The sequence below is a fragment of the Elephas maximus genome, chromosome 10 (assembly GCF_024166365.1).
Source record: "Elephas maximus indicus isolate mEleMax1 chromosome 10, mEleMax1 primary haplotype, whole genome shotgun sequence".
In the NCBI taxonomy this organism is placed as follows: Eukaryota; Metazoa; Chordata; class Mammalia; order Proboscidea; family Elephantidae; genus Elephas; species Elephas maximus.
This window is the reverse complement of record NC_064828.1, coordinates 84401899-84418644: the sequence shown is the minus strand read 5'-3', so window position 1 is coordinate 84418644 and position 16746 is coordinate 84401899. Positions and strand designations below refer to the sequence as shown.

The window sequence follows — 16746 nt, the reverse complement described above, 5'->3', positions numbered from 1 at the left end:
ATTGAATATTATATAGAATACAGTGATAATCAAAGATTATTAATCTAATCGGAATCTTAGACAAATATTCAGCATGTCTATCTACTAAGCCGTTCCTGCGGAAATTATCTGTCTTTTTCCTGCAATATGATCCTTTCTTCAAAATATGGCATAATGTGAAATATTAATATCTTAATAAGGGACCCTAAAATGAAATAATTTAGGTATTGTTCCATGTAAATGCAAACTCACTCTGCCTCATGTAAATCTACTTAGTTAGAAATACGGCAATTAATCTAAATCTCATTACTACATTTTTTCCCCCACAAATCTCCCCACTCTTCTGTGTGATCAATTAGAATAAGCCTTTATTTCCCCTTTAAAGATGACACATTAATGTTCTTAAAAATTTCTGTCTAGAGACTGGAGAAACCCTGAGAATACGGCCCCAGACACTCTTTCAGCTCAGTAATGAAGTCACTCTTGAGGTTCACCCTTTAGCCAAAGATTAGATGGCCCATAAAACAAAACGAGACTAAAGGGGCATACCAGACCAGGGGCAAGGACTAGAAAGCAAGATGGGACAGGAAAGCTGGTAATACAGAACTCAAGGTCGAGAAGGGAGAGTGTTCACATGTCATGGGGTTGTTAACCAATGTCATAAAACCATACGTTTACTAACTGTTTAATGAGAAACTAGTTTGCTCTGTAAACCTTCATCTAAAGTACAATTAAAAAAAAAATTTCTGTCTACTGACTAGTCAGAATAAGAAGTCTATTATATTTTACTTAGCGTGATATTTTTTACCCAGAGAAATCGAGAACTTGGAATTTGCGTTAAAAAAATCTTCAACAAAGTCCAGATCAGGAAGTTTATCTTAAAACAGGTTTTTTTTTTTTTTTTTTCAAATTTATAGCTGATTCATTGCTTTGCTTCCTATTTCTGATTACTCTGGTAAAAGTAATGAAAATAACGAAAGGCAAAATTTTGTTAGGTAGACCTGTGATTTAATCAAGCCCAAAGTGATGAAGTGCTAGATTAAATCAGTGTTTGGTTAACGTCTGCAGCTGGCCTGTGCTCTATTAGCACAACAACTGACAGTAACAAAATCTATACCCATTTTAAGGGCAGAAATAAAACCGGACTGGCTCATGTTTGTAAAAGCTATTGAAAGGAGGTTTTGTTAGCTCTCTGATTCTTCTAAATTTCAGTTTTGTATCATTTATCCTGAGATATTTTTAAAAAACTAGTAACTACCATACTCTATAAAACAATACTACCAGCTTCCATTTTGCTCTGTAACAATCCATCACTTCTTAGTTTCTGCATTTTACCATCTAATCACTTACTAAACCAAGAAAGCAAAACCAAAACACCCACGCCAGCTGCCATGAGTCAATTTCAACTCATGGTGAACCCATGTGTTCCAGCATAGAATTGCACTCCATAGGGTCTTCATGGCTGTCACCTTTAGAAAGCAGATCACCAGGTCTTTCTTCCAAAGCTCCTCTGGGTGGGTTCAAACAGCCAACATTTCAGTTAGTAGCCCAGTGCTTAACCATTTGCATCACCCAGAAACTCAACCACTAACTACATTTTAGTAATAGGCATTGTGCTTTCAGATCTTTCTAAAAGAAACTCTGTATACAATGTACACACACGCAATTGTTATTCATGTTCCTTGCTATATCCTGATGAACACATTAGGAAAGAACATTATTTTGAGATCCCAATGACATTTATTTTTATTTCTCTCCAAGTCAGCATACTGAACCTCCTTTAAAATCTGAAATGAAACATCAGTACTTTCCTGCTTCTGTACACTGGCCTCTTGAGATGAAACTTCACCCACTCATATGTTCTTTGCAGCCCTGCAGAGTCATCTAATCACCATGATTTCAACTTGTTCTCTTCAGATTTCATGAAAACCTCAATCCCCGTGGGTGAAAAGCAAATGATTAATTCACAAAGCCATCCAGCTGGCTGTTAACCTAGAATTTGTGTCTCTTCATTTGTTTTCAGCTCGTTTGCTATTCCTTACTTCCACAAAGGACAAAGCTTCCTGCTGCTGCGACAGGTGCAACATTAGATTCTAGTTCAAGATTTTACAAACTTGCCACTTAGGCTTCTGAGGAAAATGAAAGGAGGGTGAAAACACAGAGAACACAAGTATCTCTCACCTGTTGCTTGTTGTTAGGTGTGTAGGGCAGCATGGTAGAAACATGGAACATGATTTCATAATCTTTGTATGTCGTATACAGAGAATGAGTTCCAGTGGAGTCAGCTACAGTAAAAAATACATATATATATAAAAATGATGAAGTAACTATATGATTTGAAAAAATAATTCATTTAAGAGGAAAACCTTAAAAAAAGGAAATGGCTTAGAATAAAAAGATCCTAGGTAAGAATCCAGTAGAGGTGCTTTTAACCCTTTTTTGGTACCTGATCCCTTTTAGCAGCACAGTGAAACTTATGGGCCCCTTCTCAGAATAATATTTACAAATGTGTAAAATAAAACACATTAAGATTTCAACAGAAATCAATTATATTGAAAAATGCCATTACCAGAAGTAAAAAACATAGATATATGCTATACTAGCACAAGATTTATAACAAGATTTAGCATCCGGTTTAATGACTTCTATAATTTTGAAGTAATGGTAAGCATAAGCAGTGTTTTGAGATATCTGTAACAACAGATAACATGACATACAAATATCTGTGATTTCTATTGGTGACAAGACCACAAGTACAGCTTATTCTACTGTAGCTTACTGCCTACATTCATAATTGAAGCAAATGCTAAATTTCAATAAGGGCTCGGGGAAAATAGAGATCTAATTATTCCTTATCTAAGTACACAGACCCCTGAATTCCATCTACAGGTACCAAGTTAAGAAGCCCTTTTCTCTCAGACTAGAGGATCTTCAGAAGACATGGCCCCTGGACTCTCTCTTAACCAAGAACTAAAACCATCCCGGAAGCCAACTCTTCAGACAAAGATTAGACTGGGCTACAAAACACAGACTAGGAGGCGGGGCCAAGATGGCAGACTAGGTGGATGCTACCGCGGATCCCTCTTGCAACAAAGACTCGGAAAAACAAGTGAATCGATCACATACATAACAATCTACGAACTCTGAACAACAAACACAGACTTAGAGATGGAAAACGAACAAATACGGGCAGACAGTGACCGTTTCCAGAACTAGGAGCCAGCGTACCAGGCAGGTGAACTTCGGAGCCCGATCTGGGGCAGAACCCAGGGGGGCAGACGGCACAGACAAGGGACCCAGCCCTACCCCCCCCAAACCCATCCCGGGAAGGAGTCTAGCTGGTTGGCGCAGGCGGCGTAGCGGCGCAGCCAGAGGGAGAAGCACCCGGGAGGCAGTGACTGATCTTGGAGCGGGGAGAGCAGCGTCCCAGCCGGGGAGCCGTCCCGCTGGGATTTGGGCGCACGCGGGCGGGGCGTGAGCGCGGGGTCCAATTATATTCCCCTGAATAGACCCCAGGGGCGGGCCCACCCGTTCGTGTGGGCGATGCCCACCCAGTTCGCGAGAGCTGTGCGGCACACCGGAGGGAGAAGTCCCTGGGAGGAAGTGACTGGTCTTGGAGCGGGGAAAGCAGCGTCCCAGCCGGGGAGCCACCCTGCTGGGATTTGGGCAAGCGCGGGCGGGGCGTGAGCGCAGGGTCCAATTATATTCTCCTGAATAGACCCCGGGGGCGGGCCCACCCATTCGTGTGGGCAACGCCCACTCAGTTCGCGCGAGCAGTGCGGCGCACCGGAGGGAGAGGTCCCCGGAAGGAAGTGACAGGTCTCGGAGCGGGGAGAGAAGTGTCCCAGCCGGGAAGCCGTCCCGCCGAGATTTTGGCGGATGGGGGCGGAGCGTGAACGCGGGGATCAGCTCTATATTCTGTGGTGCTACACTCCTAGCTCTCTGATCCCTCCCACACCCTCCCCAGGCGGCTCCATTAACATCCGAATAGCCTGAGCCAGAGGGAGAACTCTGATAGGGATCGGACTGCATTTCTTTATAGCTGATTAGCTGGAAAATCTAGTTTCCCAGAGATGGCTCGGAGACAGCAGTCCATATCAAACCACATAAAGAAACAGACCATGACAGCTTCTCCAACCCCCCAAACAAAAGAATCAAAATCTTTCCCAAATGAAGATACAATCCTGGAATTATCAGATACAGAATATAAAAAACTAATTTACAGAATGCTTAAAGATATCACAAATGAAATTAGGATAACTGCAGAAAAAGCCAAGAACACACTGATAAAACTGTTGAAGAACTCAAAAAGATTATTCAAGAACATAGTGGAAAAATTAATAAGTTGCAAGAATCCATAGAGAGACAGCATGTAGAAATCCAAAAGATTAACAATAAAATTACAGAATTAGACAACGCAATAGAAAGTCAGAGGAGCAGACTTGAGCAATTAGAATGTAGACTGGGACTTCTGGAGGACCAGTGAATCAACACCAACATAGCTGAAAAAAAATCAGATAAAAGAATTAAAAAAAAATGAAGAAACCCTAAGAATCATGTGGTACTCTATCAAGAAGGATAACTTGCGAGTGATTGGAGTCCCAGAACAGGGAGGGGGGACAGAAAACACAGAGAAAATAGTTGAAGAACTCCTGACACAAAACTTCCCTGACATCATGAAAGACGAAAGGATATCTATTCAAGATGCTCATCGAACTCCATTTAAGATTGATCCAAAAAGAAAAACACCAAGACATATCATCATCAAATTTGCCAAAACCAAAGATAAACAGAAAATTTTAAAAGCAGCCAGGGAGAAAAGAAAGGTTTCCTTCAAGGGAGAATCAGTAAGAGTAAGTTCAGACTACTCAGCAGAAACCATGCAGGCAAGAAGGGAATGGGACGACGTATACAGAGCACTGAAGGAGAAAAACTGCCAACCAAGGATCATATATCCAGCAAAACTCTCTCTGAAATATGAAGGAGAAATTAAGATATTTACAGATAAACACAAGTTTAGAGAATTTGCAAAAACTAAACCAAGACTGCAAGAAATGCTAAAGGAGATTGTTTGGCCTGATGACCAATAATATCAGGTACCAGCACAATACAAGGTCACAAAACAGAACGTCCTGATATCAACGCAACTCAAATAGGGAAAGCACAAAAACAAACAAATTAAGATTAATTCTAAAAAATAAATAAACAAAATAATACACATAACAGGAACGCATGGAAATCAATAGATAAATGATCATAATAATCCAAAAGAGGGACTAAATATAGGAGACATTGAACTGCCAGATGGAGAGTGATACAAGGCGATATACAACGATACAAGTTAGGTTTTTACTTAGAAAAATAGGGGTAAATAATAAGGTAACCACAAAAAGGAATATCAGCTCCATAACTCAAGAAAAAAGCCAAGAAAAACGTAACGACTCAACAAACATAAAGTTAACCATTATGAAAATGAGGATCTCACAAGCTGCTAAGAAAAACGTCTCAGCACAAAAAAGTATGTGGAAAAATGAAATTGTCAACAACACACATAAAAAGGCATCAAAATGACAGCACTAAAAACTTATTTATCTATAATTACCCTGAATGTAAATGGACTAAATGCACCAATAAAGAGAAAGAGAGTCACAGACTGGATAAAGAAACACGATCCATCTATATGCTGCCTACAAGAGACACACCTTAGACTTAGAGACACAAACAAACTAAAACTCAAAGGATGGAAAAAAGTATACCAAGCAAACAATAAGCAAAAAAGAAGAGTAGCAATATTAATTTCTGACAAAATAGACTTTAGACTTAAATCCACCACAAAGGATAAAGAAGGACACTATATAATGATAAAAGGGACAATTGATCAGGAAGACATAACCATATTAAATATTTATGCACCCAATGACAGGGCTGCAAGATACATAAATCAAATTTTAACAGAATTGAAAAGTGAGATAGACACCTCCACATTTATAGCAGGAGACTTCAACACACCACTTTCGGAGAAGGACAGGACACACAGTAAGAAGCTCAACAGAGACACGGAAGACCTACTTACAACAATCAACCAACTTGACCTCACTGACTTATACAGAACTCTCCACCCAACTGCTGCAAAATATACTTTCTTTTCTAGCGCACATGGAACATTCTCTAGAATAGACCACATATTAGGTCATAAAACGAATCTTTGCAGAATCCAAAACATCGAAATATTACAAAGCATCTTCTCAGACCACAAGGCAATGAAGCTAGAAATCAATAACAGAAAAACTAGGGAAAAGAAATCAAATACTTGGAAAATGAACAATACCCTCCTGAAAAAAGACTGGGTTATAGAAGACATCAAGGAGGAACAAGGAAATTCTTAGAAAGCAACGAGAATGAAAATACTTCCTATCAAAACCTCTGGGACACAGCAAAAGCAGTGCTCAGAGGCCAATTTATATCGATAAATGCACACATACAAAAAGAAGAGCCAAAATCAGAGAACTGTCCTGACAAGTTGAACAAATAGAAAGTGAGCAACAAAAGAACCCATCAGGCACCAGAAGAAAACAAATAATAAAAATTAGTGCTGAACTAAATGAATTAGAGAACAGAAAAACAATTGAAAGAATTAACAAATCCAAAAGCTGGTTCTTTGAAAAAATTAACAAAATTGATAAACCAATGGCTAGACTGACTAAAGAAAAACAGGAAAGGAAACAAATAACCCGAATAAGAAACAAGAAGGACCACATCACAACAGAGCCAAATGAAATTAAAAGAATCATTTCAGATTACTACGTAAAATTGTATTCTAACAAATTTGAAAACCTAGAAGAAATGGATAAATTCTTGGAACAATACTACCTACCTAAACTAACACATTCAGAAGTAGAACAACTAAATAGACCCATAACAAAAAAAGAGATTGAAACGGTAATCAAAAAACTTCTAACAAAAAAAAGTCCTGGCCCAGACGGCTTCACTGCAGAGTTCTACCAAACCTTCAGAGAAGACTTAACACCATTACTACTGAAGGTATTTCAAAGCATAGAAAAAGACGGAATACTACCCAACTCATTCTATGAAGCCACCATCTCCCTGATACCAAAACCAGGTAAAGACATTACAAAAAAAGAAAATGATAGACCTATATCCCTCATGAACATAGATGCAAAAATCCTCAACAAAATTCTAGCCAATAGAATCCAACAACACGTCAAAAAAATAATTCACCCTGATCAAGTGGGATTTATACCAGGTATGCAACGCTGGTTTAATATCAGAAAAACCATTAATGTAATCCATCACATAAATAAAACAAAAGATAAAAACCACATGATCGTATCAATAGATGCAGAAAAGGCATTTGACAAAGGTCAACACGCATTTATGATAAAAACTCTTACCAAAATAGGAATTGAAGGAAAATTCCTCAACATAATAAAGGGCATCTATGCAAAGCCAACAGCCAATATCACTCTAAATGGAGAGAACTTGAAAGCATTTCCCTTGAGAACGGGAACCAGATGAGGATGCCCTTTATCACCGCTCTTATTCAACATCGTACTTGAAGTCCTAGCCAGGGCAATTAGGCTAGACAAAGAAATAAAGGGTATCCAGATTGGCAAGGAGGAAGTAAAGCTATCACTATTTGCAGATGACATGATCGGATACATGGAAAACCCTAAGGAATCCTCCAGAAAACTACTGAAACTAATAGAAGAGTTTGGAAGAGTATCAGGTTATAAAATAAACATACAAAAATCACTTGGATTCCTCTACATCAACAAAAAGAACACCGAAGAGGAAATAACCAAATCAATACCATTCACAGTAGCCCCCAAGAAGATAAAATACTTAGGAAGAAATCTTACCAAGGATGTAAAAGACCTATACAAAGAAAACTATAAAACTCTGCTACAAGAAATTCAAAAGGACATACTTAAGTGGAAAAACATACCCTGCTCATGGATAGGAAGACTTAACATAGTAAAAATGTCTATTCTACCAAAAGCCATCTATACATATAACGCACTTCCAATCCAAATACCAATGTCATATTTTAAGGGGATAGAGAAACAAATCACTAATTTCATATGGAAGGGAAAGAACCCCCGGATAAGCAAAGCACTACTGAAAAAGAAGAAGAAAGTGGGAGGCCTCACTCTACCTGATTTCAGGACCTATTATACAGCCACAGTAGTCAAAACAGCCTGGTACTGGTACAACAACAGGCACATAGACCAATGGAACAGAATTGAGAACCCAGATATAAATCCATCCACGTATGAGCAGCTGATATTTGACAAAGGACCAGTGTCAGTCAATTGGGGAAATGATAGTCTTTTTAACAAATGGTGCTGGCATAACTGGATATCCATTTGCAAAAGAATGAAACAGGACCCATACCTCACACCATGCACAAAAACTAACTCCAAGTGGATCAAAGACCTAAACATAAAGACTAAAATGATAAAGATCATGGAAGAAAAAATAGGGACAACCCTAGGAGCCCTAATACAGGGCATAAACAGAATACAAAACATTACCAAAAATGATGAAGAGAAACCAGATAACTGGGAGCTCCTAAAAATCAAACACCTATGCTCATCTAAAGACTTCACCAAAAGAGTAAAAAAACCACCTACAGACTGGGAAAGAATATTCAGCTATGACATCTCCGACCAGCGCCTGATCTCTAAAATCTACATGATTCTGTCAAAACTCAACCACAAAAAGACAAACAACCCAATCAAGAAGTGGGCAAAGGATATGAACACACATTTCACTAAAGAAGATATTCAGGCAGCCAACAGATACATGAGAAAATGCTCACGATCATTAGCCATTAGAGAAATGCAAATTAAAACTACGATGAGATTCCATCTCACACCAACTAGACTGGCATTAATCCAAAAAAACACAAAATAATAAATGTTGGAGAGGCTGCGGAGAGACTGGAACTCTCATACACTGCTGGTGGGATTGTAAAATGGTACAACCACTTTGGAAATCTATCTGGCGTTATCTTAAACAGTTAGAAATAGAACTACCATACAACCCAGAAATCCCACTCCTCGGAATATACCCTAGAGATTCAAGAGCCTTCACACAAACAGATATATGCACACCCATGTTTATTGCAGCTCTGTTTACAATAGCAAAAAGCTGTAAGCAACCAAGATGTCCGCCAACGGATGAATGGGTAAATAAATTGTGGTATATTCACACAATGGAATACTACGCATCGATAAAGAACAGTGACGAATCTCTGAAACATTTCATAACATGGAGGAATCTGGAAGGCATTACGCTGAGCGAAATGAGTCAGAGGCAAAAGGACAAATATTGTATAAGACCACTATTATAAGATCTTGAGAAAGAGAAAAAACGGAGAAGAACACATACTTTTGTGGTTACAAAGGGGGGAGGGAGGGAGGGAGGGAGAGGGCTTTTTGTTGATCAATCTGTAGATAAGAACTGCTTTGAGTGAAGGGAAAGACAACACTCAATACAAGGAAGGTCAGCCTAATTGGACTGGACTAAAAGCAAAGAGGTATCCGGGATAAAATGAAAGCTTCAAAGGTCAGCGGAGCAGGGGCTGGGGTCTGGGGAACTTGGTTTGAGGGGACTTCTAAGTCAATGGGCAAAATAATTCTATTATGAAAACATTCTGCATCCCACTTTGAATTGTGGCGCCTGGGGTCCTAAATGCCAGCCAGCGGCCATCTAAGATACATCAATTGGTCTTAACCCACCTGGAGCAAAGGCAAAGGAAGAACACCAAGGTCACACGACAACTAAGAACCCAAGAGACAGAAAGGGCCACATGAACCAGAGACCTACATTATCCTGAGACCAGAAGAAATAGTTGGTGCCCGGCCACAATCGATGTCTGCCCTGTCAGGGAGCACAACAGACAACTCCTGAGGGAGCAGGAGAACAATGGGATACAGACCCCAAATTCTCATAAAAAGACCATACCTAATGGTATGACTGCGACTAGAGGAATCCCAGAGACAATGCTCCCCAGAACTTCTGATGGCACAGGACAGGAACCATCCCCGAAGAGAACTCATCAGGCATGAAAAGGACTGGTCAGTGGGGGGAAGAGAGATGCTGATGAAGAGTGAGCTAATTAAATCAGGTGGACACTGGAGAGTGTGTTGGCAACTCTTGACTGGAGGGGGGATGGGAAGATAGAGAGAGAGGGAAGATGGCAAAATTGGCACGAAACGAGAGACTGAAAGGGCTGACTCAATAGGGGGAGAGCAAGTGGGAGAAGGGAGTAAGATGTATGTAAACCTACATGTGACAGACTGATTGGAATGGTAAATGTTCACTTGAAGCTAAATAAAAATTAATTAAAAAAAAAAAAAAACAACATAGACTAATACTCGTGAAGAATGTGCTCCTTAGTTCAAGTAGATACATGAGACTAAATGGGCAGCTCCTGTCCGGAGCCGAAATCAGAAGGCAGAAAGGGACAGGAGCTGCTTGAGTGGACACAGGAAATCCGGGGTGGAAAGGAGAAGCGTGCTGTCACACTGTAGGGATAGCAACTAGGGTCATGTAACGATACGCGTATAAATTTTTGTATGAGAAATTAACTTGAGCTATAAACTTTCATCTAAAGCAAAACAAACAAACAAACAAAACACCCTTTTCTAATACTTGTGATTCAAACAAGAGAACTGTTTTGTTCGTAACAAATAGGTGGTAACTTAAGATGGTAACACTGAAGAACAAAGTACTACTGCAAATGTCCAACCATTTTAAGACGTGGGTGTATCCTGTTCTCACCATTCTTAAGGGAAAAAACCAACCTCTACTCCCTTAATCATTAATAAAATTTCAGAATCAATGTAACCAAAATATCAGGAAACCAGAGAGTTATAAAGTACCCAACTGACAGGGAAGTATCTGGATTTACAAGCTGCAAAGTGAATGGAGGTGCACTCCTTCTGGGTAAACTCAAGCTCCGTCAACCACGTTTTTTTAGGACTCAAACACTTTACTGGATTTTAGAGAATGAGGCTGCAGGACAGAACCAGCAGCACCGAAAAGCAGTTGTCGAAACTCAGCATGCACAGCATCACTTGGGGGAGCTAGCTTAACAGGCAGATTCCCACCCCCAGAAATGCTGCTGAGGGGGAACTGGGCTGGGCCTGGGAATCTATTTTTAATAAATGCCCTCAGATGACTTGATGCAGCAGCTCTACTGCCTTTGGGTACTGCTCTAAGAATAAGCACAATTGTGACTTGCAGAGAGATTTATAAAGATGCTCTAGAGCCCTCAGTTTCAACCTTGAGCTTGTTAGAGGATCTCAATTTTTGAGGCAGGCATAAATGCAAAAGTTTTAAAGTAAGCTAAAAATAGAAGAATATATTCATTAATTTTTAAAAATTACAAAAATATGTACCAACATATAACTCCCCAAGAAAAACATCTTCTAAATGTTAATGACCACCACCACAGAAAAGCAACATATTACTATATCAAGTACCTATTAATGGAATAATTTAAGTCTTGAGTATGGAGAACTTACCTATTGTTAAGGACCCTTGCTATAAGTATCCGTAGAATTGATTAGTACATTTTTTAAAACTTAAAAGTGAATGTGTCAGCTTTGACATGTACTTAAAAGTCAATCTGAGGCAAAGTTAATGAACTAGAAAAAAAAGACTGTCATCCGTGTTCATTTATTACATTTTTCTTTACATGTCTGTCTAATTCAAAAAGGACTACTGACAGGCAAACAGATGTGGAAGACAACCCTGGAGATAATTTGTTTTTCCACTTCTAGCCATTTCTGTTTCCTCTGCATTCCTCATTTTTTAAAAAATGTATGCTACTTGCCCAACCTTTTTCTGGGGACCTTTGAAAGCCCCAGAGCTTTGCTGATAATTTTAAATACTCTGAAAAGAGTTTCAATCATTTTAGAGTTGAAACTAGGGCCAAAACAACGACAAGTTCTATGAAACATTAAATTAGAAAATTATACCCATTCTAAAGAAACGTATCATCTGTGGTAAGTGAACGTTTTGTGGTTTTTCGTTTTGTTTAAATCACTTTCCAAAGCCTGATGGCAGTAACAGCAATACATACAAAACGATTCCTAGGAGTTACAACAGTTTTCCTCTCTCAAAAATGCCAAACATTCATAGTCACTAAAGTCATTCAAACGGATTTCAATCTTATTTTGAACAAGCCATACTATTTGAAAGACAATGGATGCATTTTCAAAATGCAAAGTTTAATAAAAAGACAATCATGAGGAACTGGAAGCTATTCACAGCTATTTTAGAAGGCAAAATGGATCAAGTTCTCAGAACACAGCTTTCCTGCACTTGACACAGGGACTCTGTTGCATAAAAGGGTTTCGGGGTCATTAAAAATACAGTAATAAGACCATCGAATGCTTAAGTCTTCAGGAAATATAGCAAACATTCTTTTTCCATCCTTCCTAGTAAGGTTTAAGGAGCCCTGGTGGCGCAGTGGTTAAAGCGCTTGGCTGCTAACTGAAAGGGTCTCTCTGTTTGAACCCACCAGCGGCTCCTCGGGTCAAAGATGTGGCAGTCTGCATCCATAATAATTACGGAAACTGTTAGGAACCCTATAGGGCAGTTCTACTCTGTCCTATAGGGTCACTATGAGTCAGAATCAACTCAATGGCAATGAGTCTGGCTTTGGTTTGAGTCAGGTTTCATTACTCTATTATGTACCTAGTAGCCCTGGTGGTACAGTGGTTAAACTGCTTAGCTAACCAAAAGGCTGGTGGTTAGAACTCACCAGTGGCTCCACGGGAGAAAGATGTGGCAGTCTGTTTCTGTAAATATTACAGCCTTGGAAACCCTATGGGGCCGCTCTACTGTCCTATAGGGTCATTATGAGTCAGCAAAGGGCACTGATTATATAAACAGTAATTGCAGCAGTTTGCAATTTCTTCTCCTTTTCTCGGGCTGAAGAGAATAGATATTGAGCAATTTCTAAAGTGAATATATACTCGTAGGGCAGACATGGAAAGATGATGCTAGTTCATATTTGTAATGAGCTTTAAAACTTAAAAAGTAACTTCAGATGTAATATGGGTCTTCCTGATTATCATTACCAGTACATGGCATATATCTCCACTAATAAGGTCAGTACTCTCCGTTAAGGCATAGAAAGTAGAATTTCTAATATGCAAAGACGACACTGAATATTTGAGGGATAAGAATACTCTTCCGTTGCTTTGAAAAAGTACCGAACCAAACCAAATTCATTGCTGCTGAGTGGATTCCGACTCACAGTGACCCTACAGGACAGGGTAGAATGGCCCCACAGAGTTTCCAAGGAGCACCTGGCAGATTCGAACTGCTGACATTTTGGTTAGCAGCCGTAGATCTTAACCACTGTGCCACCAGGGTTTCCTGAAAAGGTACAGGTAAGTGATAATATCCTATATTAAACATTTCTATTTGAAGATAACACAAACAGGTTAATAAGCTTATACAAGCTGTTTCAAATATGGTCAAAGCCATAATCATCCTTCACTTGTCGTCTGGCTGAAATCTTACTTTTAAGTAGTTTACACCTGGGGTGATAACAGGGTGTGAGTGTGTGTGTGTGTGAGTGAGTGTGTGTGTGTGTGAGTGATGTGGATCTGAATCAGGAAAAAGTAAATGGACTTCTATATAGCTATTTCCTGGTTACAAAGGATTCGTTTTAAAAAGCTAGATGAAAGAAAATCTGCCTATGCGATTTGACTTTTGGGAAGTTCCTAGTTTTTAATATTTATAAACACAAAGAGAAAGATAATTTCATTAACTAAATGCACAGAGATTAAACTCTAAGACAACTTAAATTCAGTTTATAAATGTCTTCCCATTATAGAACACATCAAATGCCAGGCAAAATCACAGGTATGTTCTGGGTCTTATCACTATTCGTAGTTTGAAAAAATTTAACAGTCACCTGGTTACCGGGAACCATCCATTTAAGCCCCCCTGGTGGAATTAAGGAGCCCTAGTGGCACAATGCTTAAGTGCTTGGCTGTTAAATGAAAGGCTGGCAGTTTGAGTCCACAGCCAATCGTGAGAGAAAAGACAAGGCGATCTACTCACACGAAGATTTACAGCCTAGAAAACCCTTTGGGGCAGTTCTACTCTGTCCTATAGGAATCAACTGGACGGCACCTAACAATAAGACAACATGCTGGGGTCTGATACAGAAGGATCACCCATCTAAGCAACCCTGCTTCAGGGCCCAGAGATGCGGAGGCCAGTGCTCAGAGGCACAGACTGGCATAGGTATTCACATCTGGAACCCTGACACACATTCAACACAAAGCACGCTTCTGTCCTTGTGGTACTAACTACTTTACTCGTGAACTAATAAGGTATTTGGAGAAGAATAGTTGCCTGAGTGGAAAATTCTACCTGTTCCGGCATCTATGATATTTACTAACATTTTTTCAGTATACCTTTAGCCATGATCAGGAGATGGGTTACTTTATTTCACTATGGATAAGGTTAAATAGGGGGCTAATTTTTTTTTTTATGGTATTACTCGTTGCCACAACAGGCAAATGCATACTGTGTCAGTTCAAGAAATGTGTGAGTGTCCATGTGTATGTACCTGGGGCTACAGGCTTCTCAAAATCACTAATATGAGAGAAAAAGACAGAGATGGAGCAAGAGTAGTACTGAGATGTCAGCCACTACTACCTCCTACCTTCTTGTCACTTTGCAAGGCACTTGAAAATTACCTGTATTCCCAACTTGGAAGTAAGAATATCTGAATTTGAGTACCAGTAGGATCATTTGCTAAATTACCACAAACAAGTCACTTCATTTTGCTAATTCTCTATATTCTTGCGGTTATGAGGATGAAGTGAAACCATGTATATGAAAGTAAAAGTCCATAAAAGATACTTAATAAATGAGTTGGTTAGAATTTACAATTTTGTGGACTCTAGGCAAAAAGTGTACTGTTCTCTTAAACAGGGTCTTTTATATACTTTCTTTGCCAACTGTATCTCAGGAACACTCGAAAGGTAAAACCTTCCACTATAACACAGTTCAAAGTTAAGAAAGTAAAAATAGTCTCTAGAACTCCATTTCTTCATTCTCAGTCTCTAGAACTCCAAATTGCCCCTTGCGTATGCAAAGCATTCGAACAACACTAGCTTTATTTATCCCTTCTCCTAACAAAGTTTAAACATTCCAAATAGAGAAAGATTCATTTTCTTTGTGGAAAGTCTTACATCTCTTCTAAGACTCTAAATCTCAACTGCTTTTACAGCACTAATGAAAAACGAGGGAAGCAACAAACATTCACTAATATTACAAGTTAATGAAGGCAGGGCTTTGAGGGACTGCTTCACAAAGAGCCTCTAAGTCTCCTATGTGCTGACTTGACAAACAAGTCTTAGTCAGGAAATAATTTCCCGAATAATAATTCATGTGCATAGCCTAAGATGAGGGTGGTCTCTAGCTTTCAAATAACAAACTGCTGGGTGGGAACTTTATTTCTGTGTTTACTGTAGTGTGAGGGGATGGTAATTATCTTGAGGTTGTGCCATCCAAATACAGAAGAAAAAAAAAATCCACCACTGAAAATTTCTTCATGACAGAATTGTTCCAACCCAAGGCACATTTGTAGTTTGTTTGCTAGAGGTTTCTGAGATGGGAAAATGGACTTTTTCAGTAAATTGGGAAAAAGGAGAAATAGTTCCATAGTTCCATCAATCCTTACTTCCCTGAGCCATTTCCTCCTTTACTGAAGTACTAAGATTCTGAATATAATTGTAACACATGACAGCAGAACTGTCTCATGAGATGATCTGGATATTTTTATCCCAAGGGATTGAGAGAGGGGAAGGTATGGCTCAAAGGTGAGGCCTGGGGCTCCACTGTGCATTTATGCTTTCTCTGAACACTTGATTAACCATACCACTGAAATCTGTTCTACTTCCCTACTGTTTACTAACTGTATAATCTTGGGCATGTTAATTAATCTAAAAGAGGCAATTCTGTAAAATAGGGATAATTGGTATCTAGAAGGGTTTGTGGATATTACATGAGATGTCATATATGAAAATCACCTAGGACTTCTACTTCCAGCCACGACAGAATACTTGATACAGGACTTGCCCTTCTATGATAACTAGAAAACCTGACAAAATATCTAAAACAACTGTGTTCAGATACTTTATATAACACAGTCTATATTACAGATAGCATATGACAGCGATCTCTGAGAAAAAGAACTCAAACAAGGTAAGCCACATGATCATGAGTGCTTTCCGCCTGGATGCACTTTTGGGACAATGGCACAGGAAAGAGGAAGCCAGCATAGTCGTCTCACCAAGGAAGACAGGAGGTCAGGAAGGCTGAAGTAACTGATATTTGCTGCACAGAGTACCAAAGAAGAGAAAACTACAGAGCAAAAGAGATTCAGAAACATGGACTGAGGTCCCTTTGAGTCCTGGGCTAAATACTAAGCCATACGCACTTAGAGTGAGATTTCAAAAGCTGAGCCAAGAAAAGCTTTTAGGGAAAGAACGATTAGCAGGGAATTGTAAGCTAAAACAATTTTCACAGCTCACAGAGGGTTAGAAGACATTTGAAACCAGCCAGAGCAGAGAAACCTTATTGAATATGCAGGTATTCACATGCAAAAAAAAGTCGTGTCTTTGTAGCAGCACTGAATTACCAAGAGAGTAAAGGCTATTCTAGGTACACCTTAATAAAGCTTACAAAATGAGACTCAGAAGA

The 16746-nt window shown here is 39.3% G+C and overlaps 1 protein-coding gene across 19 annotated transcripts in view; it reads right to left on the bottom strand.

Annotated features, from left to right (window-relative positions):
• SIPA1L1 (signal induced proliferation associated 1 like 1) overlaps positions 1 to 16746 on the bottom strand; it is a 412099-nt gene that overhangs the window by 84529 nt on the left and 310824 nt on the right. For all 19 annotated transcript variants that reach the window (XM_049898770.1, XM_049898772.1, XM_049898754.1 and 16 more), the window contains one exon: positions 2161 to 2264. In XM_049898770.1, the coding sequence (XP_049754727.1) occupies positions 2161 to 2264 (104 nt within the window). The remainder of the gene's footprint in view (positions 1 to 2160; positions 2265 to 16746) is intronic.